The sequence below is a fragment of the Athene noctua genome, chromosome Z (genome assembly GCF_965140245.1).
Source record: "Athene noctua chromosome Z, bAthNoc1.hap1.1, whole genome shotgun sequence".
Lineage (NCBI taxonomy): Eukaryota > Metazoa > Chordata > Aves > Strigiformes > Strigidae > Athene > Athene noctua.
In genome coordinates, this window is record NC_134077.1 from 83,653,020 (window position 1) to 83,678,548 (window position 25,529).

General features: G+C 38.4%; 1 protein-coding gene across 4 annotated transcripts in view; it reads left to right on the forward strand.

The window, feature by feature from the left end:
- RASGRF2 (Ras protein specific guanine nucleotide releasing factor 2) overlaps positions 1-24,750 on the forward strand; it is a 131,189-nt gene extending 106,439 nt beyond the window's left edge. For 2 of the 4 annotated variants that reach the window (XM_074931230.1, XM_074931231.1), the window contains exons 19-27: positions 3,591-3,703; positions 12,810-12,870; positions 13,545-13,648; positions 14,243-14,327; positions 14,962-15,159; positions 16,465-16,544; positions 18,420-18,537; positions 19,232-19,300; positions 20,040-24,750. In XM_074931230.1, coding sequence (XP_074787331.1) covers positions 3,591-3,703; positions 12,810-12,870; positions 13,545-13,648; positions 14,243-14,327; positions 14,962-15,159; positions 16,465-16,544; positions 18,420-18,537; positions 19,232-19,300; positions 20,040-20,132 — 921 coding nt within the window. In that variant the 3' untranslated portion in view covers positions 20,133-24,750. Of the gene's footprint in view, positions 1-3,590; positions 3,704-12,809; positions 12,871-13,544; positions 13,649-14,242; positions 14,328-14,961; positions 15,160-16,464; positions 16,545-18,419; positions 18,538-19,231; positions 19,301-19,420 lie in introns of all 4 variants that reach the window. The other 2 variants (XM_074931232.1, XM_074931233.1) reach the window with 2 other exon arrangements.
- The last annotated feature ends 779 nt before the right edge of the window (positions 24,751-25,529 follow it).

A 25,529-nucleotide genomic window follows, 5' to 3' on the forward strand; every position in this document is an offset into this window, starting at 1 on the left:
TTTTTGCAGTATAAATATTAAATAAATTGGGAAGAAATATCTTTTCCCATTACTGACAGTATGGATTTAGGAATAAAAGTTGAACTTTTGCTTGGAAATCTTAATTTCTCTGCTTAAGTCAAATGAAAATCTGAGTAAGACCCACAAATCTTTAGGCTACTACGGACTCTAAAATGTATTGGAGGTATGTGCCCGGTCATGAAGGATTAGACTACTGTCAAATTGAAATTTGCCTGCTGGAAAATTGAGTGGTTCTTGTCTGACCGACTGAACTCCTTCTGTGATACGCAAATTTCAACTAAAAGTCTCTTTGAGCATTGGGGTAGTCTAACACATGCAGCAATTTAAATCTAAACCAGTATAGCTGGTTTACTTAGGCTTGCCAGCCTTTACTGCTGAGGATGGTGGCCAGGGTCTTGTTTGGAGTCCTTCCGCTGGCTGGCAGATATAGTGAAATGTATTAACAGGTGATACGACAGATAAAAATGTCACAAAAATTATCTAAAATTATATATGGAGATGTGATATACACGTAGACAATATATCTAGACCTATGTATAGCCATATATAGATGTGTGTGTGCCAATGAAATAGATATAATATACATATGTAATATATTAATGTATAATCATATATAATGCCCATAATACATGTAGATATAATATGCATTTATTTATTGTTATTTATCTATAAATTTGGAATTGGTTGCTAAGGATTTTGATGTTTGTATAATTCTCATCTTAACCTTTCTACATAAAGTATATGCACATGTTTAACTTCAATTATTTTCCTAGATTTTTTTATATATTGCACACCATACTGGTATCTCAGTACCCTCTAGATCACGAACTTAGTGGAAGAATAGATTATCTGTCAAGTTTTCTTCTGAATCTCACCTTTTTTTCATTTTTTTTCCTCCTCACATTATAAGAAGCAGCTGGCACATTGCTATAAAAAAGAATAACTCCAAGGCACCAAAAAGACATTTTGGGAAGTAAGACAACAGCTGCAGAAATTACACGAACATAGGGCCAGGTCTGTCCTGTGGGAAGGCTATACTGTGAAGTGGCATCTTCTACTTCTGGTCAGGCTGGCATGGAGGTGTGACAGCAGCTGGGGCTGAAAGAATCACACAGACCAGCGTGTCCTCTGTCCCTGTCACCCACGATAGCTTGGGCTGGCTATGATGATAAAAGGCCTAGGACTTCTTGGATTTTTGAGGTTAGAGAAGTGGATTTTTCCACTATGCAGTTTCTTTAAAAGCCAGTGTAATTAAAGTGGAAGATAGCCTTAACCCTAGGAACTAAGTACTAGCCAACAGTATGAGCATCCCCAGTGATTCCAGGACAACTGTCTTGTGGAGATTACTCAACAAACGTGTTTTGCTGTTAACATACAATGTATTAATTCTCATTGCTCATAAGAATTAGCTTGTAAACATGCAAAAGCTGGAAACGTTTTGTTTTTGCTAAGTCTGATATTCATAGGTAAGGCTGCCCCATCCTGCTCATAAATGAAGTAACTTAAAAATCTAGACTTTTTTTTGATCATAAATCTAGCTGCCATAAAGCAAGACTTCTTGAGAAAAAATACCATGCAATTAAGATAATCAACCAATTATGGTTTGAAAAACATACCTGGAGGTAAAATACTGATCATGTTGTTGTGATTTGCCCATTTACGGTGGCAGATAGAGAATTCTACCTAACTTGCTAAATGGAGATTTAGATTTATCAGCTCTTGGATACCTTTTCAGTTCTTTTATGATATTTTTGTAGCACAACTAGAAAAGACACACAAGTTCTTTTATATGGTGTCCACTGTCAAGCTATAGGACAGACAATACTAATTACACTGGTTGCTTAAGCTTGTGCAGAGTCAAGGTTCCTCCTTTAGCTAAATGTTGATAGTTTCATATCCAAATGGCTTTCTTTTAAAAATCACTGGAGCGAACAGTACTCTGTAGTTTAGTTATATCCCTCATGCTTTCACTAATTAGTGCCATTTCCATACCCTAAATAAATAAATAAATAAATATCTCTGTCTTCTTTTGCAAACAGACTAAAACAGTTTCTAAAGGATTTTATTAAATGGACAATTTAATAAAACAAACACAATGTGGTACCCAGAACTATTTTTTGCTTGGCTTTGAGGTATATCCAAAGCCTAATACTGCATGGCCTGTTCTCCAACACCCTCTAATAGGGACAAGCATCACAAGAAAAACTAAGGCACAAATAATAACTGATTTCAAAGTATGAACTAGCTGTGGCCAAGATGAGGAGACTTTTGAAGAATGAAAAGGAGATGCTTGTAACAGGAGGGAAATACCCAGGGCATTACTGGCAGGCAACAGCAGGGTATATCTGATATAATACATTTTGAGCACCAGTTTTTCTCAAAAAGTGCTGTAAGTGTGGCTGTGACACCACCTTTTTTAATGACCATGCATTCTCCTCCTCATATTAAGAATTTCAACCCTTTTCCAAACTAAGCATCACTTTTGACTTTGAATACACTCTGATGCTCCACATCCTGTCAAGTGCAAGCCATGGTGTGAGGATGTGTGTCTTCACCAGGGGTGTTTCTCCCAGGGCACATATCTCCAAAAATCATTGATTTAGGAGCTTGTCACAACAGAAGGGGTTATAGCTCGTTCTTGGGAAAAACGCAATACACAGCTCTTGCACAGAGGTGCCAAATATTTCCCATTTTCAGTAACTTTGTGGCTTTTGTTCCCATGGAAACAAGCAGGGGCTTGCCACAAACACAGTCCTGCTTGCAAGTAACTGTGGGTTATCAAGGAAGATCTGTGATGCACTAGATGACTGAAGGTTTTGCGTTTAGTTTTCTTACCAAAATGCTAGCTTTGATCTAAATAGAAGCAGTTTTGAAGTCTACTCCCAGACTTGCCTGCAAGTTCCCACCTTAAAGCTTGTATGTTTTATTGATCTTCTCCAATATCAGAGATCAACAGAAATGGTTATTGCGTGTTCCTGTTTTTGAATTGCAGTCCTGTGTCAGATATCACTCTGACTCAGAAGTAATTAAAATGCCAAAGCTCTTAAGTGCAGTGCCAGAGAGCACTAGTCTGATTTATTGAGCTTATTAGTTTGAGTGTTCCACTATGTGGAACAAAAACCAGACCTTTCCAAAATGGTATGAGATAAGAAGTACCAGAGTGGGAGGCAGACAAACAGAGAAACTCAAGAAAACAGTAAAAAAAAAACCAGTGTCCAGCCTCCCTAGAGGTCTGAGTGGTCTCAGCATTGCAATTAAACTGTTTTTCTGCTTTTATAGTCATCACAGGAGAAGAGAGTAAGGCATTTTGTGCGTGTTGGCGAGATGCAATTCTTCCTTCAGAAGAGAAAGGTTAAGTGATTTGCCCATTTTCTCACAGAAGATAAAGGTCAGAAATGGAGATGTTACAGCCTTTGAGGGCTCCTACTTTTGTGGCCTGTTCACTACAACAGCTTTCCAAGTTTCTCTAAATAAAGAAAAAAAAGCAAAACTCAAAAGTGTATATATCCTTTTAGTTATTTGATCAACATTGTTAAGACAAAAGAAAGTAAACTTGTTTTTCTTTTTAGGATTTTGAGCTGAACAATGAGCTGAAAATGAATGTGTTAAATTTGCTGGAAGAAGTTTTGAGAGACCCTGACCTTCTGCCACAGGAAAGGAAAGCTACTGCAAATATACTGAGGTAAATACATTTCTAATAATTTAGTATTATTAGAATAATAGCTTAACTATAGCATGTGAACTAGTTAGGGAATCATGTATTCTAGATTTCACAGGGTTTTGGTTTCCTCCAGAGTAAATTTATTAGCTATATAAATTTATTAGCTATAAAACAGAGCATGGTTTAAGTTTCATTCATTAAAATACCTGTATTGGGACGTTTTGCTGCAGAATGGCTGGCAGCCGTGGGTTCGGTCTATGCAGCAGGGAAAAATGCTGCCCAGTAAAGCAACAAGACTACTCACAATGGTACTTCGAGGAACTTCTGTCTCAGTAATGAGCCATCTACTCTGCTAAGCTCACAAGAAGCTGATGATAGCCTGTTGTGTCATGACATCCTAACAAGACCATGCTTGCACCTTCCTTTGTGTTGACACCATGTCAAGTTCCTTGGGTAGCTTACAGACAGGAATTCTTGTTTAATTAATGCTATGAAATAAAAGACCTTTAAAATTCTGCATAAGCAGGACTATTTAAATTAGGGGTTAGAACATCTTATTTTGTTACTTAGGGTTGGTATTACTGTCGTGATTTGAGCCCAGAGGGCAACTGAGCACCATGCAGCTGTTCACTAACTCCTTCCCCCCCAGTGCTGGGAAGGAGAAAATGAAGAAAAAGGCTCAGGAATGGAGATAAGGGCAGGGAAGGGGTGGCTCACCCATTACGGTCACGGGTAAAAGACGTGCTAGGGGAAGAAAAAAGATCACTTTATTTCAAATCATTAACCACAACAACACTTACCAGAGTGGGACAAGACAGCTCCGCCCCACCTCTTCTTCCTTGGGCTCAGTTTTTTTACTGATACCTCTACCTCCTCCCCCAATGGTGCAGGGTCAGCACATGGGGAGTGCAGTCAGTTCATCATTTCTTCCTCCAAGGTGGGGGAAGCAGCACTCTTCTGCGTTCTTCCCCCTGCTCCACATGGTTCCCCTCTCACAGGAGACAGTCCTCCATGAATCTTCTCCGGCATGAGTTCTTCCTACAGGCTGCAGGCATTCTCAGGCTGCTCCAGCATGGGTCGCCCCCGCATGTTGCAGTCGTCCCAGCACTGCACAGCGGGGGCTTCTTCCCACAGAGTCCAAGCCTCCTTCGGGCACAGTCACCTCCTCCGGTGTGGGGTCCTCCATGGGCTGCAGGGCGGCATCTGCACCACCGTGGGTGTCCATGGGTGACAGAGCTGGGCTCTGCCCTCTCACCATGGGCTGCAAGGGGGTCTCTGCTCCAGCGCATCACCCTCCCTTCCTCATCCTTCCTTCCACCGACCCCAGTGTTCCCATCAGTGTCCTTCTCATAACTCTCCTCACAAGTTCCCAACCCCTTCCCAGGTTCCATTTCTTAAACTCATTATCGCAGAGACATGGCCACCATCACTAATTGGCTTGGCCTCAGCCTTGGCCAGAGGCAGGTCTGACTTGGAGCCAGGGGAGCTTCGAGAAGCTTCTCACAGGGGCCACCGCTTTAGCCCCCTCCCCTGCTAGTAAAAATCCCACCACACACACAAACCCTGTGCAGTTACAGAGTTGAGTGTCTAGTCATGCCAAAAAGACAAATCTTTATATGCATTTATCAGTGAAAATAATTCCATCTACTCAGTGCGAATATTTTACAGCCACTGATTTTCATGTAAATTGTTCTACATTGCTAAGGAGCAATAAACATTTAAAGACTATGCGGTGGTTAAAATAAGATGTGACATGGTTTTTTAGTATTTTTGTAAGTATTCTGCTGGAAAGCCAGTAAGTGTGCAATAAACGCAACGTGTCTGAATTTTCTAAGGACATTTGACAGGTTTCTCCACCAGATACTTACATGAAAAAGAATTAGAGGAAAGTTGTTCATGTGGGGGGAAAAAATCAAACAAAGAATAAGAAACAAAGATAGGTTCTTAATAAAAGGACTTTGTGTCCATGGGGTGCTACTTAATTTTTACAAAAATAAGAAGAACCCTCCTTTTTAATAATGCTGCATGTACTCTTACTCCAAGTAAAAATAGTAAGTTTGTTTCATGTATTTCCTTTGAAGAAACATCAAGCAAGAAGAGCAAAAAGGATTAGGGTAATGGGTTTTAATAATATGTGTGACAGTTCTGTCACATTGCTTGCAGTGGGAAAAATTACTTTAAGACCTTTAGCTTCTTAACAAATTATGAGGAAAATAAACCTAGATTGGCTGTTCCTGGCAGACTAATGGGATAGATTTATAGGCCTTTAACATACAAGTTTGTTAGCAATTTCCTGTATCCAGTCAGCCAATTCCATTAGGTGTTGCATCAAAAAAAGGGACCTTGGTAATTATGTGAGTAAACTGTGAGTTGCCCCCATTTGCATCCTTTTACTGCTATTCTATGAAATGGCAGGTATTGTTTGTCCTCACTTCCCTTCTAGCACTTACTACTGTAGTGTCTGAGCACACTATATACACACTAGTGAACAGTTAACCAGATATTTCCATTAAATAGTTTTCAGAATTTTTGAAAAATTCAGACTGCATTTTTGACTATTCTGTGAATTTTTACACTATTTCTTCTGAAAAAAAAAAAAAAAAGAGAAAAAAGTTAAATTCTGTAAGAAGTGAAAATAATGAAAAAGTTGAATTTTTAAAAACCGAGAAATGGGAAAAAGAAAAAGCAAAAGGAAGGTGAAATAAAGCAATACTCAAAAATAAAATTTTAGTAAAAATAAAAAAAAAAGTATGGACAGAAGTTGAATTAAAAGTTAATTAAAAATTAACTCATCTAAAATATTTTGTAGAAACAGATTGCATTTTTTGAAATCCTTCTTCCATAGTCATTATCCTGACAGCATTTCTGGAAAGGATTATGGCACTTTATTTTACAAGCAGACAAGTAAAGCACAAATAAAATGGCCTGTCCAAGTTCTCAGTGGGAGTTTCTGTTGGAAACAAGTAGAGAATGAAGATTTCCTGAGATATGGTGCTCAGCCAAGCCATCTTTCATCAGGGTTTGCAGCTGTATACCCTAATCCTGCCAGATTTTTCAAACAACATAGTTTGATTGCAGATTTAGTCATGTAGAGTCATAAATACTTGTTTACATCCCACAAATTAGCACTGGAAAAAAAGCCATTGGTGGCTCAGTGTGCAGAACTAGTCCTTTTGACTGAATGCTATATGGATATCCCACTTTACTTCAAATCGAGGCATGAAATTTAAGCCTTATCTAACGCTGATTATCAAAAATCCTTTATTGCTTTTCAAGACTGGCAATGTTGCTAACATATATGTACGCTGGACAACTTGTAAGTCGAATATTTCAGTACTACTTCAATTTCAATTAAATTTCAGTACAACTTAAATACTACTTGAATTCTAAATCCAGTAAGCATCAGTGACACAGTATTGCAGTCCCAAGGGTTTGAAAAAATTGTTGAATTTTCAGTAGCACATATGTTTCAGTAGCAGCTGAAATTACTCCTATGTCCTATCCATATGTTTATTACATTCACAAACTGCCCATAAACTTCCAAATAAGAATTGTGGCATAAAGAAACTTCCAGATAGAAGCTATTGCATAAATACAGCTTTCATAATTTAAACTGTTGTTAAGCTTCAGACAATAGGACGTCAGGATACAGTCTCCAAGTTTAAAATGTTATCACATAAAACAGACTGTCCTAAAGTCTTATGCTGAGCAAAACTGTAATCTGAAGCACTTGGGCTCATTCTCCACCACACAGGAGGCAGTTATTTGCCAGGCATGTCAAATTTGTTAACAGTCAGCTGGTAAGGAGAAATTAATTCTTCAGGAATGGAAACTGTTTCAGGAACCTTGTGAGAAAGACTGTATTGGAGCAATTCTGATTTTGGATAAAAAGATAATTCATCTGAGGTGAAATACACAAATGTGTCTTACATCCCACACTTTCACTGAAAGGAGGATCTCTGGTTCTTAAATCACCTAAGGAAAATGGGTTGTCTGGTAATTAGAAGTGATTTACAAGCTTTTAAAAAGCACTGTAGTGACTCCCAGTGATATACACTCTCAGAAAGGCTATGTAGTTAGTTGAGAAGAGGAAATTACAGGATTTAATGAATAATCTGCAGTTGACTGTAGTTGTCGTGTGTAGCTATTTCTGTGGTAGTGACACAGGAGTGCATGTTCCTTTGCTCTTCCACAAGTCTTCATTTTTATTGCACATTATTCTAATTCTAGTGCCAGAAGCACAAAGTTTTTTCTATATTTGCACTAAAACCAAAGATACTGCCTCTGATGCAAAGAAGAGGACATGGTGACATGGAAATGTATTTTTCCCCAACTTTCTTGCCTGATGCCTCACATGGTGCCATGGCTGGTTGTGGAAGTAGGTCAAAGCAAACATTGAACATGCTCTTCCCTAAGATGGGAGAGTTCTCTCTATTATTTGTCTCTGAAGATTACTATTTGTTGCGGTAGGGATATCCAAGACTATGTTCCTCTTGACCAAGAACTGAGCTTTAAGCAAATGATCCCATACTGCAACAAGGCATTGTGAAGAGGCACCATGTTCTACACCAGTGCATCTCTCATATAATTGTTCTCTTTTTCTGCATATAGATCTTCTATCATTTGCCAACATGACAGATTATAGTCAATGTTCTGAATGTTAAGAGAATGCCTGTAATGCAATAAAGTTATTTCCTGAGTTCCTTGAACCAGCCATAGATGATAATGACAGGCTGAGGGGAGAGGGATTTCCTCTCTGCATTGCTGTAGAAAAAGTTCTTTGATGGGACCCACCGTGCCTAACTGAAGCACGTAATCACAAGGCAAATTGTAGACAGCTATTGAAGCTCTGCTTCCAAGGTAACTGCCTGTCACAAAGGAGATTCTATCCACCAAAATTGTCTGAAGTTAGGCATCCTCACTGTTCTTCCAGACATCATAGAAGACACCTTCCTTTCTCAGACAATTACAGAACACAGGCAGTGAGTGACTTGTGGAAGGTGTGAATCCCACCCTGGATGTCCTAACTGTATCTAGAGTCTTTCTGCTTGTAGAAATGTGTGAAGGTGCTTCCAAGTGTTGTGTTCCTCTTTTGGTTCATGTGCCAATGTCTGGTTTGGAGAAATGCTGCTCCGTCCATCACCCCCACATACCCACCTCTTTGGAATGATGTTATCTTTTGGGTTTTCTTCTAGATGGAGGACTTTCATCTAATATTATGTAGAGGAGGAATATAAATTACCAACCTAGAACTGAAGGGGTTTTTTGCTGTTATTAGAAATCAATGTGTGTGAAGATATTTGGCAGCATATTTTTAATGTGAAAGCACAGATTTGTCATAGCTGGAGGTTTTGATGACACTTATGTTGAGAAGGCTTCTTTGGAACAGAAAGAAAATGGGAAGGAAGGGAAAGAAAATGGAAAGGGGCAGTTGACACGCCCCTCATGAAAATAGTCATTCACCCAATTCCTAGGTGAGTGTCATAAACAGGCTTTTTGGTTGTTCTGAAGAGGGCCTTGCTGCAGGCTTTTATATCTAAAAGTATCTAAAAGGCCTTGGCATATCAGAAGACATAGTCTATCAGAATTCTCGTTTGCCAGTCAACCTTCACTGTAGGTCCTGGCTTCCTTGCATTTCAGTTTTCGTAGTCTATTCTTGATTCTGCAAAGTAGAGCAATTCAGAGTGAGGTTAAGAAAAACATTTCTTATCATAAGTACAATGTTCAAACACTCGTGAAAGAAGTTCATGCACTCTGAGCCTATGTATGGGGATGTTCCATGGGCTGTCTCTTGGAAGGATATTGGGTACAAATGTCTCTTTTTACAAACTGACCCAGCCTTTGAGTGTATGTGTGCATGTGTGCATATAAATTTCTTTGGAAAATCAGTCCCTTTGCTAGCAGAGATTAGAGGAGGAGGAAAGGTTGGTCTGCACCCAAAGATACTGTGGTCAGTTCTGGGGAAGACTCTGTATAGAATATGAATGACAAGGAAAATGTTTATGAGAGATATGGAGCTGCTTCATGCCTTCTTGAGTCATCAGACAGAACAGCTGGTATTTCTTGTGTGATGAGATTTTTGTTGAATGGACTGACAGGGTTTCTCTGCAGGGTAAAAATGCTTCTTTTTATTCAATATCTGTTATGAAACCTAGGCAAACCTACTGTAGTATGTTTTGTTTGAGATTTTGTCAGCCTTATTATCAACCCCTGAAATCTAGGGAAAATTTCGTTGATGGTGAAGCAGGAAGGTGTAAGGTTTAGACTGAACAACAGTGAGGAACTCTGACAAATAGTCATATCTGGGGAGAAAAAAATTGGTTCAAGAAACAGTTCTTCCTTCTTCCTCAGAATAAATGTAAATGAAATACAGGGATATTCAGAGATCCACATTTGATGGATGACCAATTTTCTGCCCTATGAACTCAGCAGATGATGTATTTTAGACTCTGTAACTTACACCAGCTTTTACAATATTTTAAAAATATTTTATATACTGTAAAGAAATGAGGAAACAGTTGTTAGTATCTTCCGCTAGAAAATTATTTTTGTATTTGGACCAGTCAGGCATGAAGAGTAAGTGAGAGAGAGAGGTCTAATCTTAGCTGCTGACTGTAAGAATTAGGAAGTTATTTCTTACATGTTTATTTCCTTCATTTGTAAGGATAACAATGGAGGTGTCACCCCATTCAGTCCTCACTGAGAGGGATACTGTTAAATGGTCTGACAGAATCTCTCCTTACCTTTGCTTTCTCTTATAAGTCTTTTCACATAGACCTGTGCTTCTTACCCAGCTTCCAGGAGGCTCTCCAAGGAATGCAGTGGGAACTGCCCAGGCAGAATTGATCAGCTCAACATATCTTCCTAAACCTCTGTTAAAACTAGGTATCCCAAAGCTGACAACAGTGCAGACTGTAGTGGAAGCTACTGTTGATGCTGTCAAAAAATAGCTTTATCCAGTCTAGAGATGCAGATTGAAATGTGGAGCTTTTATGGATAAAAAGAGAATTCTTTTCATGAGACCACTGTGTTAGAGAAAAAGCACAATTAGTCTCTTTAGAATGAGGGTCTGGAAGTCTATGTAAAACATGAGTCATCATGGTAGAGAGTATCAGGAAGCAAAGATGGGGAAAAGTTAAGTATTGTCAGCCTTTTAAGAATCTCATGTTTCCTATTTTATTTTATATTAAGCAAACACAATCATTTCTATATCAAAGATGGGAACTCCAGCCAATATAAAGTTTTATGTAAGGAACCCAAATAATGAATTTACAAGATTGCTGAGAATATTTGGGGCAGAAGGACAAGCCGTCCCTTTTTTTCTATTGCCAGGAAGCACATACGATGAACAATACCTTTCTGTAGGCAATCAGTCATGAGATACAGCACAAAATAAGCTGCTCAGGAAAGACAGATTACCTGTTTATTTACAGTTACTGAGGCTGCACACTGTTATTATCTGGAGAAGAAGCTTAGTGTTCTCCTGTAGAAGCAGACATTCAAGACTTTACACAGCTTGCCCATCAGACATAAGGTGTTTCCAACTCCTATGAAAAAAAGGGGCGTTTTGTGCAGATATAATAGGCTGAAAATGAAGGCAAGGAGGTTTCTTATATCCTTTCTCTGTGTATCTGCATTTGATTTTAACCTCGTCCTCCAATTTGGCAAATGAAAAGGAAACAACAGCAACCCACAACAGAAGAACCTAGTGTACTAAGCATTAACGCTTCCTCCCCACCCACATAGTACAAATTCCATATCTCAAACTCATAGCTAAAATCTCTAGGCAATATAATCTTTTTCTTTTAACCCTTTCCCCAGCTGGTACATGGAAAGTGTGTTACTACAGAGTGCAAAAATAAATTGGAGGTACTGTGAGAAAATACCTGGTCCAAGTTGCTGTGCTTTCTGACATGATCCGTGTAGAACTGGATCTTTTTTGAAAATGGTAATCTAAACTTTCCTTGAAAATTCAGCCAATGGGTAGTCTACAATTTCTGCATAAAGCCTATTTCAGTGATCTGCTATGTTTACAGTTGGAAAATGGAACTTAATATCGAAACTAAATCTCCCCTGATGCGGATCCATCCAGTGATATCATATCATTGCTGTATATCATATCATTAATGTCATATGATTGCCATATCATTGATGTCTTTATAGGCAGTCTCTTATATACCAACATACTTTTTCTTCTCCCTAAATCTTCTCTTTCCTATGTTATATAAATCCAGTCTATTCAAAGTTTCTCTGTTTTCCAAATGAAGGGGTGAGATCTATGTTATGTACCAAGATACTACATCAGGGTAGACGGGGTTTGATGAATACATATTACTTCTGCTGAGCTCATTTTTGACCCATTACTCTGAAATAACCCTAATATTCATGGGTTTTTTAATAACAGAAATTGGAAGCATTGATTAACACTTGTATTACTCAGAGCAAATTACATACTTGCTACAAGTAAAATCTGCTAGCATTTGTTTGTTTCCACACTCACAGCTCTTTGTGTGGGACACTAAATAGGACAGTGTAGAGCTAACAGACAAGAATACTGCCCAGTGAATCACTCTTTTATGCATGCCTATTTTGCTGTCTTTTCTTCACATCTCAAATGTTAATTTTTCAAACATTTCCTCAAAATATCATTTAGCACAGAGAAAAGTCTTGAGAAGTAATTTTCCACATTCAGGTTTCCTAGAATTATTCAGAATAGGGAGCTTCTGATTAAATACTATTATTATTGCATTCTGGTTTGCATTCCCAGTCCAGTTCTTGAAAAGGGATTTTTTTTTGTCCAGCAAACTTTTTTGCACTGAAGTGGGATAGATGTTGAAAACTTATCACTATAATTAACAAATCAGTAGTTGCTGCCATTGACAATTCTACAGTATATGCTGTTCTTAGAGATTTTAAGCTGCCATGACCATCATTTTACCTTATGTTACTCTGTTGTACCATTTCTTACACTTAAGAAATTTTAGGTAGCAGTTTCTTTTTCTTTGCCTCTTCAATTACAGTCTTAGGATTTATTTTAGATAAACATAATTGCCTATCTGTGGTAAGTTTTTCTCATAACCATAGACAATTTTATTTATATAGGATGCTTTGCTACGTAATTTTTCAGGGCTCTTTCTCAGGATGATCAAGATGATACCCATTTAAAAATAGAGGATATCGTTCAGATGGTAAGTTCATCTTGAAATTTAAACATAAATACTCGTATGGAAATGTTGTGGGTTTAAGTCAATAAAATGTAGCACAATTGCAGCTTTTCAACTCTGGACAGCAATACTGTTCTTTTTTATCAGGAATGTACATTTCAGTTTAGAGAAAGTAAGAATTTGGAGCCCGTATCAAAGATGAACAGGTCAAAACTTCAGAATTTGGATTTAAATCACATGGTGGGGAAAAAATTTAAAAAGGAAAGCTATTAGTATATATGAAATGTTAAGTGTCTGACATCTTAGCTGCCATCAGAACCATAGCTGGCCTTGACTGACACGGCCTATCCTCCAAACTGCAGTCACCACCATCTCATAAGTGCATTGCATAATCCAAAGAAGAGTGTGGGCAGTGAGGTAGGTGCAGACTGATTATGTGGAAAGTCGTGCAGAATGCACAGACTTTAATTAAGCTACATACATACTCATCCCTTGGTACGTGCCTGTTTTCATGTGAGTTTCCAGTCTGATGTTTACCCTTACGTTGTTAGCAAGTTTTCTTAATTCTTATTTCTTTGTAACAAAGAAGTTAATTACAGCTGCCTGTTGGAAGTTCATATGAAGTTCTTAATACCCTGTGCTTTGAAATGTCTTTTGATGCAAAAAGAGATCATTAAGTGTTCTCCTTATTTTTGCAGTCAGATTGTCCAAAACCAGAGTGCTTTGAGACTTTGTCAGCCATGGAGCTTGCAGAGCAAATAACTCTTTTAGATCACGTAGTTTTCCGAAGCATACCCTATGAGTAAGTGTTCTCCTACGAGTGACTGAAGTGAGTACGGTGGATGAGTTACACACTGGCAGAGTTAGGCACTACACTAATTCATGCTACTGACAGGATAATGTCCTTTGGCTTTCTCTAGTATTGCTTCAGACTCCCCTGTAGTTTGATCATGTTTTGCAAGATGGAGTTCTTTGCTAAGAAAAAAAATCTGTGGTCTGAAGCTCCGAGCTAGTGAAGGGTGAATACAGTATGGAAGTGCTGAGTCTCTAGGGAGAGAGCATCAAATCAGCTCCATTCATACAGCAGTTTAGCATGGATATAACCATGTAAACTGACAAGACCAATTTCAAATAGAGTTACAACGCTGAAAATTAGGATGGGGGGATTGGGGAAGGGCATTAAAAGAAAAATAAATCTTCTTTATCATATTTATTGCTTCAGACAACATTAAAAATGGTATAGTGAAATGCTGGAATTAGTGTAAAGTTGTGTTAATAGCTTCTAACAAAATGAAGTATACTTGAAATCCACTTAGGCTACAGTTACAGACAGAGACTGTACAGTGTTTATTAAGGGCATTTTCGTTTGGTTTCTTTCTCTCCCTTCAAAATCTAGAGAGTTTCTTGGGCAGGGCTGGATGAAAGTGGATAAAAATGAGAGAACACCCTATATTATGAAAACTAGTCAACATTTTAATGATGTGAGTACTCTTAAATGCCAATTGCCTTCTAGGAGCTCTGTTGACACTGTCTATGACCTCTGGAACAAAAAAACCCCTCTTTTTTTGACAATGTGATGTAGCTTCTTATCTAGTAGTGACTGAACGTTACAATCTTTCTGTGATCAACCTTTTAAATCAAAGCACACAAAGATTCTCATCTTCAAGTATTGGTACTCAGCATTTCAATGGCAATTTAACAGAGTGGAACATTTTAAAGCATATTACAAAGCTTTGTTGCTTACAGAATAAACTAAATTTTCTCCAGAGTGTGAAAATTTAACACCAGTTATTTCTGATGAATCCAATTTTATTTAATTGTATCCCCAACTATATCCTTGCACTTTACCATTTTCCTTGAATTTTACTGAGAGGCTTCCCAATCAGTTTTATTACAGTTTCTTGGCGATACTCCCTGTTGTATATCTTACCCTTCCTACATATCATCATTCCCCCCACTTCCCTGCAGCACTGTTCTCAATACACTTTTTTGGTTTTTATTAAGAGCCATATGTTCTGTTGTGCATTAATCTTTTCTGCCTTGTTAATTAAATAATTATGTGTTGAAAGGCATTGTATTTAAATGTCCTAAAATTCTTCCTCTTTCTTTGGTCAGATGAGTAACCTTGTTGCCTCCCAAATCATGAATTACGCTGATGTCAGCTCTCGGGCTAACTCAATTGAAAAGTGGGTAGCAGTAGCTGATATTTGTCGATGTATGCACAATTATAACGGTGTGTTAGAAATCACGTCAGCCTTGAACAGAAGTGCAATCTACAGACTGAAGAAAACTTGGGGTAAAGTATCCAAACAGGTAAGAAAGATATGATTACAGGTAGGGTTTCTAGACTTCATTGGTCAGTTTGTTGTTGAGAGAACAACGTGTTGAGGTAAGATTCCTCCCATAAATATATTTACTTTTACAATACTCTGGCTATTTGCTGGAAGCACCAAGTGATACTGGTATTTCATGTCAAGGTGTTTTGCATTTCATTTATCCTATTTTATATATAAATAAATAAGTATCTGTGGGAACAAGCTGATTTCAACAGAATTAGCAGGTGCCTAAGACTACGATTTGAGCCTGAAATACTGAAATATTTGAGAAAACTAAATGTAGATATTTTCAGATACACATCTAGCTGGTTACTAGCTCAGTGCCTAAAATAGGAGGCCTATTTCCCTGCCTGTGCAGAAAGTTAGTAGAAAGGTCAGCACATCTTCTTTTTCATTTAGGGGCCCAAGTTTAGATGCAGGCAATACCTCCCTTAACCCTTACCTTGCTGCTAAGACTGTCAGCAGATTAGCTAAGGCTGTGAGAGTGACTGCCAATAACAAAAACAAGACACACACACACACAAAAAAAGACTAGCTGGGATGGACATTATCCAGTCTTTTATCTTTTCTGTTTTACATGGTTTGGAGAAGTTGGTTAAATAATGTACATCACATCTTTCTGTTGTTAAAAAAAAAAAGTGGGTATTTTAGTATGGTGGAATAACAGAGCAAGGAGGTCAGTAGGGCCAATTCAGTAGTGAATTTACAATTACTTGTAAATGAGGCGATATTTGGATACAGAGTTTTCTCCAGCTAATTGAAAGATTTCAGGTTGCCCATTTTAGATCTGGCTAATTGACACAAAAAAGGTGGGCTTTTATTATTGCATTTCCCCTCCATACGTTTCTGCAGCTTTTGCAAAGTCCTAAAGCAACCCAAGCGATGAAATCCACTTAAAATACATTCTGACTTTATTGCCTTTTTCAGCCAGATTTTTCTCAGCTGCTTTATAGCTGGTGCTATATTCTAATGTTCTTGTATACACAGTAAACTGAATTAATGACCATTAATTTAATGAACCTGTTTTTTTTTCTGAATTTGCAGACTAATAATATTAGCATAGATACAGATTCTGTGTATCACTTAAAGGAAAATCTTTAAATCTGTCTAATCTCCATTTTCAGAAATACACTAGGAACTACAGTAAAGCTAAATTCCTAATACCTGTGTTACTATTTTTGAAAATGGGATGAAGATGCTAAGTGAATTAGATCTTTTTAAAAATCTAATAACAGTCATCAATGTGCAACAGCAATGACATTTGTAATGCATTTTCTTCCAGACAAAAGCTCTCATGGACAAGCTTCAGAAGACTGTATCATCTGAAGGACGATTTAAAAACCTTAGAGAAACACTCAAAAAGTATGCTTCCCTACAGTATACAATGTTTTGTTATAAGCAGTGGATACTACATGTTAAAGATGAATAGGCTTTCATTAAGCTTTAATAATTAATACAATATTGGGTAATATTTTTACCTAATAACCTTTTAAATTCTAGTTTTATTCTATTTGGTATTATTGTTTTGCTGAATATCTTGTGATTTAGTACCCCGATAGATAAATATAGTATCTCCAGAGAATTACTGAAACAAATTAAACTATGATTCTATGTGAATGTTCCCTGTTGGGGTTTTACTTACACTGATAAACTTATTCAATAAGTGTAAAGCCAGGTTTATAAATAAAAGTTCTTATTCAGAAACAAGATTCCAGACAGTCCTTGTTCCAGATAAGAAGTTTAGGACTTAGTCAGCCTGAGTCAGATCAAAGATTCATTCGCCCCCTTACCTTATTTCTGACAGTGGCCTGTACCTGGCGAGAGGAACGTAGGAACAGGACAAATGCACAGTGCTATTTCCTCTCCTGTAGCCTCTCAGCACTTTGTAGTCTGCCACCCTGGAAAACAGCCTGCTTTTTTTTGTACAGTACCCCTTGAATACTTTTTTTCTTCAATTGTTTTGCCAGATATAGTTTGACCCTATGTGATTTTGGTATGCAAAATATCCTGTAGCGAGGGTTCTACAATTGATGTATGGACTCTGGCTGCATGTGCACAAAACCTGTATTTTTGCAAGTTCTGTAATTAGAAGTAGGCTTTCCAGGAATTGAGTGGTTCAACTACTTCGAATGATCTTGAGAAAAGCAAAGAATTGAACTACTAGAATAATTACTGTAATGTTTCAATTTATGTATAGTTCAAGTTAGTAAATTTTTACTTGAAAATATTGTTGGGAAGCTAATCACTTTTTAAAAAATGTTTTTACTCACAATAGACAAACAGGTACTTGTACACACCTTTCAGTTAATACATTGCTTGCCTGTGTTCATCACCCTCATAATACAAAAACTACCCAAAATGAAGTGCACTGCTCAGCATTGTCAACAGTCTACCTAAGTTGACAGTGTAGCCATCACCCTTCATTCTTCTTATGCCAGAGCTTCAGAAAACCAAGTTTGCTGCTAGTTCCACTGAGGCAAGAATCAGTAAGTGTGGAGCAGTGATTATTGGTTAGGGAAGCAATAATCACTATCCATTCCTCCTGTCCCTCCAGTAAAAGAAAATCCCTGTTCTCTAGGGTTTCTATTCCCACTTTTCCAGATGTTTGCTACCTCTCTCTCTTTATCTTTCTTCTCTGTTGAGAAGACCTGAATTTTGACAGAATGGCATATACATACATATGTATACAAATATATATATGTACATGCATATATGTATACATATGTGTGTGCATATATGTGTAAGTATGTATATGTATGTGCATGTATATACATATGTATATATCTCCACACGCACCCACTCACACACACACATACATGTACCCTTGCTCTACTAGGGTGCTTATACAACTGCAGAACTGCTCAGAAGCACTTCCACGTGCATTTTTAGTCTGTGTGTAGTATCTATTTCTGAGATTGGCTGACAGATAGGATTGAAATATGCTTGAAGGTGTTCTCTGATTCCAGCATTTACTTGTCCTTCCTCTCACTCCATCATGTTACCATTCTACCTTATACTAAAGATAATCTTCAATTACTATTAGATATTGGACAGAATACATTCATTTGGTCACAGAGCAAACACAACTCAAGTGTCATCAGAGAAGCAGTTTGTCTTAGAAACAAATGTAACCCATTGGTTAAAAGGACGTTAAGTAATAAAGATTTTGTGTGAGTTATAAAAAAAATAGTTTGCAAATTTAGCTACAAACAAATGTGCTGATTTCATGTTTCACAGTTGTAACCCACCTGCTGTTCCCTACCTTGGAATGTATCTGACAGACCTGGCATTTATTGAAGAAGGAACACCAAACTTCACTGATGAAGGCCTTGTCAATTTTTCCAAAATGAGAATGGTAATTGTCATTTCCTTATATTCTTTCCCAACAGGTGTGTAGTTATGTGAGTTAATGATTTAATTATAACTCCTCTGAATTTAACTTCTAAGACATACAAGTATACTGGCATCTTGCAAGATATATCACTATTTGAAAGCAATTACTTGACCCAGTCTTCTATCACCACCTTCTGGTAAATTGGGAATTTTTGCAGGGCGAATTTGCCTCCAGTTTGTTCTCTGAGAAATGACAGAAAAAGCTGCAAAAAGCTTGTGAAGGCGCCACAGAAGTCTTTTTGAAATAACCAAAATTAGAGGCAAGGTAGTTATTCACCAGAAAGCAGTAATCACAGTCTTCTTTTCAAGTGTGTGAAGGTCTAAATAAGCATTTGAAAGTTGATTTCTCTCCAGTGTTGTTTTGTAACAACTCCTCAGAGGGTAGCATGGAAATTTCTCTTCTAATCTCAGCTTAATGCCCTTCTTAGGGCTACACATTGCAGCAGTCACTCAAGGCAAAGAGAAGAGAGTTTGCCAGTATGAGGAGAGGAGAGGCAAGGTGGTTCACTTGAGGCTGACTTTATGGTGATCTCCGCCCTTCCAGTCCCTCCTCCCAGGATAAATTGCACAATTTGGTGCATAATTCTTCTCCTGTGTGGCTTAGCTGAAGTCAAAATGCAGTTGTACTTACTCATACACATGTGTTCTTTTGAAAGATCTCTCATATTATCAGGGAAATACGCCAGTTCCAGCAGACCTCCTACCGCATAGAGCATCAGCAGAAGGTAAGGCTCTTCTTAGGCACTGTTACCTACTAATGAAATCAAAGCTGTGGTAGTAATTAGTAGTAAGATACAGCTGTTGTTGAAAGCTAAAATCAATGTGTTCTGCTCCCACACACACAGAGGAGAGGACAGACAGAAATATGGACAGGTACTCTGGGGCTGTAATACCCTCACCCCGGCAGAAACTCTGTTTGACACTATATATGGAAGCAAGCTTTTTCCTCCTTCTCTGGAAGCTCTCTTGGGATTGCAGCCTTCATGGGTCTGAGGTACAAGGGAATGGGTTCAAGGGGAAGTGTGTTCTCCCTGCCCAGCTGGAAGTGTAAGTGCCCAGTGAATCCCAGGATTCTGGGATTAGGGGATGGGAGATGGCCCAAGCATCTGCTGATGCTGTGTGCATCCTGCAGTTGTTCTCCCCTTGTCCTTCATGGGAGCAATGAGAACTTGCCCAAAGCCAGTCTGTGCTTTCAGAGGAGATTTCATTTCAGAGTCCGGAAGAGTAATGTGGGTTTAGGTAACCTGGCTAAGGATTTGCCCATTCCTAAGAGGCCTTACTTGAATAATAGACCACTGCTGGTGCAGCCTTACATTAATCAAACAAGCTATTGTGTTTTGTAAGAAAAAATCGTGAGGGGATCGAAGGATCAAAGGGATTTGAAATGGGCTGAAGTGGAAAAGGAAATTGAAATTCTTGTGGAAGTAACGTACAGTCTATTCATCTGTGTTTTCTCCACTCCAGGTCACTCACTATTTACTTGACAAGACACTTATCATAGACGAAGACACCTTGTATGAGCTTTCCTTAAAGATTGAACCCAGACTCCCTGCCTGAAGAGCCAGCATTGCCTCAGAGTCTACAGAAAGCTTTAGTACAATGAACAAAATCATGCATGCTAAGTCCTAAAGACAGCAAGGGAAATATTGAGAAGAATGCAAGCTCTGTTTTCCAATAAGAGATACAGAGTCTCACAGCATTTTCCTCTCAGGCAATGAAAAAGAGCATTGAAGGTGGGAGACAAAGATACTTCCTACCTGGATTAAGTGCTTGCTGCTTTGCAAAGATAATGTTTTGCAGTAGGGACTATGCATTTAATGGCAAATAGGAGACTTTCCTGTGAACGAGTACTCATTGTAGCCATCTTATGTGACAAATTAAGGGGACGTATTTAAATGGTGGCAGTATACTCAGGTATATTAAGATAAATGAGCAAAATGAGATGGCTGTGATGTGGTCTGGGTTGATGGCTAACTATGCGTTCACTGAGGCAGTAATGGTAGTGGTGTCCTCACATCATGTTAACTTAATTGAAAAAACAGGATCTTAACAGTCATCTGCTATCACGGAGTGACATCAAGGTAGCATCTGGTATCTTCAGATTTGCAGTTGTTCAGAATACTTGCTGTGCATTTAATGCTACCCTTTACAAAATGTTATCTTCTTTAAATGTCTTGTCAGCCTTTTCTAATCTGATTGATTTTACCTATAAATGAATTGTAAATATTTATTCATTCATACACAATGAGAGTATTTACAGCATGGAAAGCAAATGAACTAGCTGAATAGCTGTAAATAGTTGTCAGCCTTGCAAGCTTCAGCTGGGAAATACAAGGTTAGGAGCTCTACCCGAGACTTGGGAAATCCAGACATACAGTGAATGGGATGGTTAGTCATGTTGCACACAGCCCTGGAAGAGGCACTTTATTTTTCTGCACCTCCTGCAGCTTCTCTGGCAAGTTGGGCTACAGAGTACTTTCTGGACACACTGTGGAAAGGAATGCATGTCTGGTCTGGCAATGGGTAATGATCAGCAACGAACACTAGGAGTTGGAGTGACAGTTTTGGTTTGTGTGGAATCAGTGGTTTGAAAAATGTCTATTTTTTTGTTCAGCCATTCGGCACTGACTTAGCTCTAAAATTGTTCACATCAATGGCAAACTTTGAATGCCAGCAAACACAAACTATATATTTTTATCGGAGTGAGTAAATATCATTTGCATATGGGCATATGTTTAAGAAAATGTGTAATTTGTAAATGTTTTCAAAGTCTATGCTTTTGTGACATTCCAGGTAGGTAGATGTCATTTCTGCAGCTAGATGGTACTTCCTAAATTTTCCTGATCAAAAGTGGCCTGTTGTAGCTGCATGAAAAGTGAGCTCAAATGCATGCTGTAAAGTGCATCATAGTATAAAACGCAGGTATTAGCACTGTTGAAAAAAATTGGCTGGAAAAGTGTCCTTACTTTTCCAATGATAATCAGCCAGTTAAAGAAATAGGGCTATATCACTGTATACCTCCCTTAAATCCTCTCAGGGAGATAGATGTTTAAAATAGATTGTGACCTAGGCCTATTTGATCTGACATTTCTTAGCACAGTCATGATGCTTCTTAATGCTGGCCATGAAAAACGGATCTGCCTGGCTTGTGGATTTCGTATTTATTTGCACTTTAATTATATTGCTGGCCCAGCCCACAGCTGCACAATAAATTCCATTCGTTCTGTCCGAGTGTAACTGCTAGCATTTATAAATGTACCTTAGCAACTGTAAATTTCATTAAGGTTCTTCACCACAAGGACCATCTCTTTGTAAATAACTGCATGAGGAAACGTCACAAATACTGGAAAATTCCTCAATTAGAAAAGCAGACAGCAGCAGAAAAGGAAATTCCACAAACATTTTAAATAGTTCTGGCTAATGATTGCTGTAGAAATGAACATGGAAAATGTTATTTATAGAAGCTTTTTATTGTCAAAAATATGCTTGTTCTTTTCACTAATGACTGACAGGAAGCTGATTGCATCACAATGCATGATACAAGAAAAAAAAAAAAAAGAGCATGGTTTATTTGGACCACAAAACCAACTTACTATGTGTTTTCTGTACAGAAGCTGTTACTATGTGGTAGTTTCATAAAACGCTTTGAAGTAATGAAGAAACAGGGAAAAAATGGTCCAAAAATGGATTACTTGGTTTTATTGTTTCTCTGTTAACAAAGACAGTGCGTAAAAACTGTCAGTGTCAATTGGCATCTCTGTTGTGTGCTATTAATTGATGCTTCATCTGCCTGTACCCCATTTTACCAAACTTCCTTGATGTTCTTAGGGTTACAGGGTACAATTCTTCATCTTACTCTTTTAACAGTTTATTGTTTTCTACTTTATGTGTGTGTATTGGTTGTTCAGAGTTTCAAAACTTTCAGTGTATTTTAACGCTTGCAATATGCAGGGGTGGTGCTGTGCTTGTGCTACAGTATTACAGATGTACAGAGAGGAAGATAAAGGATTAGACATGGTTTTTTTCAAAGGTGCTGAGCACCCATATCTTAAAATCTGTAGACAGTGTGGTAATTCAGCGCCTCTGGAGAAGCATATACTATTTATATGCCAAAAGTTACCTCTTGGGTCAGTGGCACCATTTAGATTAGAATCGCTGGAGTAGCTGGATATTTTATCTGAGTTCAGAGCAACAAAAAACAAAAAAAGGTTGTGGTCACAGTAATGTTTGATTTGCTGATGACTAATCTTTTTGGATGGGGATACAATGCGTTCATTAAAATATAGGAGGTGACAGCTCAGAGAAGTGAGTGCGCATCATCCACAACCCTAGCCAGTGTGGCAACCCTAACCAAAGCTGGGAACAGCTGTTCTGCAGAAATCCTACACAGCGAGTGTAGAGTGGAGTGTCTGCCCCGCAGTCGGGTTGTGTACTTCATGTGTAAGTGGCCTGAGTGCCTCTGCTACAGTACTGCTGCAGTGTTTGAGCTATGGCAATCGTTAGTAGGCAGCAGCAACCTGCTTTATGTGAGGCTTTGCCTAGTACATCTATAGTGTACTGTAGTGCAGTGATCTCCCTGTACAGCACACAGGGATTGTGGAGCTCCTTGCTACCAGCTTCTCTGTGCCACTCCACCACAGCCATATAATACACAGAGATAGAAATCCCAGTCATAAAACACCCACTGTTTGCATCTGGTGTTTTAGGGAGGATATCTCCAAGTAAGGAGTCTGTCATTTGGATCTTGCTGTCTTTTAGGATCTTCTCCATTACAGCTTTTATGCCGTGGAAGCAGAGCAAACTTGCTTTTCTGCAATTGGAGCTGAAAAAGCCTGGCTGATGCAGGGTTTGTAAGAAAGAGAAGGGCTGAAGCGCCTATCTATTTGCCTTTCTTAGCTCCTCAGCCCTGCTGCACCAGTCAGATGCAACAGTAGTTCTCGCGTTGGAGGGGCTGCCCCCTCTCCGGACAAAAACGCCTCAGGGTGTACGGGCTGGCTAGCTGCAATGGGGATAGCATATTTCACCCACTGGTTCAGCAGTGGGGACATTTGCCAGCAAAGTCCGAAGGGAGTTTTGCAGTATTTTTTACTGCATAAGTAGCAGCCCGGATTCAGCCCGTAGTTATCGGAACCTGGGCAGCAGCACAGACACGTCCCCTTCCATGTGACAGAGAGCAATTGTCACACGCTGATATGGGGTTAGAGTTGCCTTCACCCCAGCCTTCACTCCCCGCTCCGTCCCTCTCCTCCCCCCCACTAAATTCACCAGTATTGTTAGTGGACTGAGCCTGTGATTAGTCATCACGTGGAAGAAAACATAGATCTGTTGAATTTACAGTGGCAGTAAGTGTATATTCTGTCCCTTTCTTTCGGCTAGTCCTGTAACACACAAACACATAGCTTAACACTGAGAGATGATACTGGGAGTGATCACCCTTATTTAAAAGAAAGAGGCCTTCATCCTCTTTCTGCTTTCCTAGTTCTTAATACTGATTATTGTTCTGTAGGATAAAAAGGAACTGACCTATTTAAAATATTTATTTACTTTAACCACATTGATTTTTATTTCAGGACATGTTCATTATCCCAAATTTTCCTTCATAATCATTATTTATTTTAAGGGTTTTATGGAAACATTGTTTTATTTGTATCAATATTCAGTCTTTCCTCCTTCCACTCTTCAGCAACATTAAAATTAGATATATGATTTTGAAGTTTCACAATAGAGACATTTTTACCCACTCATAATTGTTATTCATTAAGGGCAAAATCCTTCAGACCTCATTCTGATAATACCTTAGGCTTCACTGAGAGCTTTTCATAAGTAAGTATTTGGGGATCTGGCTCTCAGCTATTTGCCTGTTACAGTTTTTGCCTCCAAAGGTCAAATGTCTCTGTGTAGGATGCTTGGTGTCCAATATGCTGCTCAACTATGGTTGTTTAATTGTACCTTTACTTTTTAAATAGTCTCTGAAGTTTTGTTCTTTAGGAGAATTAGATGTATGTTTATTTGACAGATGTACCTATATCTAACATGTTACTTAGTGCACACTCCAGGTGTTTTTGCATGTATTGTAACATCTTTTGACCTGAGGTTATTGCTTTGTATTGTTAGTAAGGCATATCAGGCAGGGTGTTGTGCCTATATGCTAATTAAACATTCTTTTTTTTCCTGAGCTTCAAGACTCCTTACTTGTATCTGATTATATTTTACTCCACAGTGGTGAATAATTAAATCTACTCCTTCTGAATTACTGAGTCTTTTAGAGAAACGTGGGAGGGGAAGGGACATGCCATTAATAAGATGGGTAAAAATCAGAGAAAGTTCTGGGTCTGTACGGGGAAAGAATGGTTTAAATTACTGCATTCTTTTTTTGCTCGTGCTGCATTGCAGCTGCTGTGGGCATCATTGGGAATAATGCTGTTTTTAACTTGGAACAGAGAATGAAGCCTACTTCATACACAGCTGATCCACTATGAAGTGTACAGCACAAATAACTAAGACACGTAACAGATTAATCTGAAGCAGCCACACATTCATCTTCAGCTGAAGAAAGCCTCTCCCTTTCCACATCTCTGTTTCCTTTATAGGAAGTTACAAGTAGGTGTTTAAATGTCATTTCAGAAGGTGTTTAAGGACTTCACAATTCAAAAGAATATTTATTTAGGGAAAAGGCAATGAATTCTATAAATAGAGAGTAAATAACATGGTCCTTCCCTTCTTTATTCTGTTGGTTTGGGTTTGTCTAAACATCCCTAGCCTTCTCTTGGCTGGTGTCCTGCCCTGGCATTAAAGAAATAGTATAGCCACATTTTATACCCCAGTAAACACAGAAAACATTTTAGGTTTGTAAGCATGGTATGTCCCTCCTCTTGTGATAGGAAAACAAGTCACATGGAGATAAAATTACTTGAAAATTGAAGTAAATACTTACTAAGATGTGTAAAGCTTCTG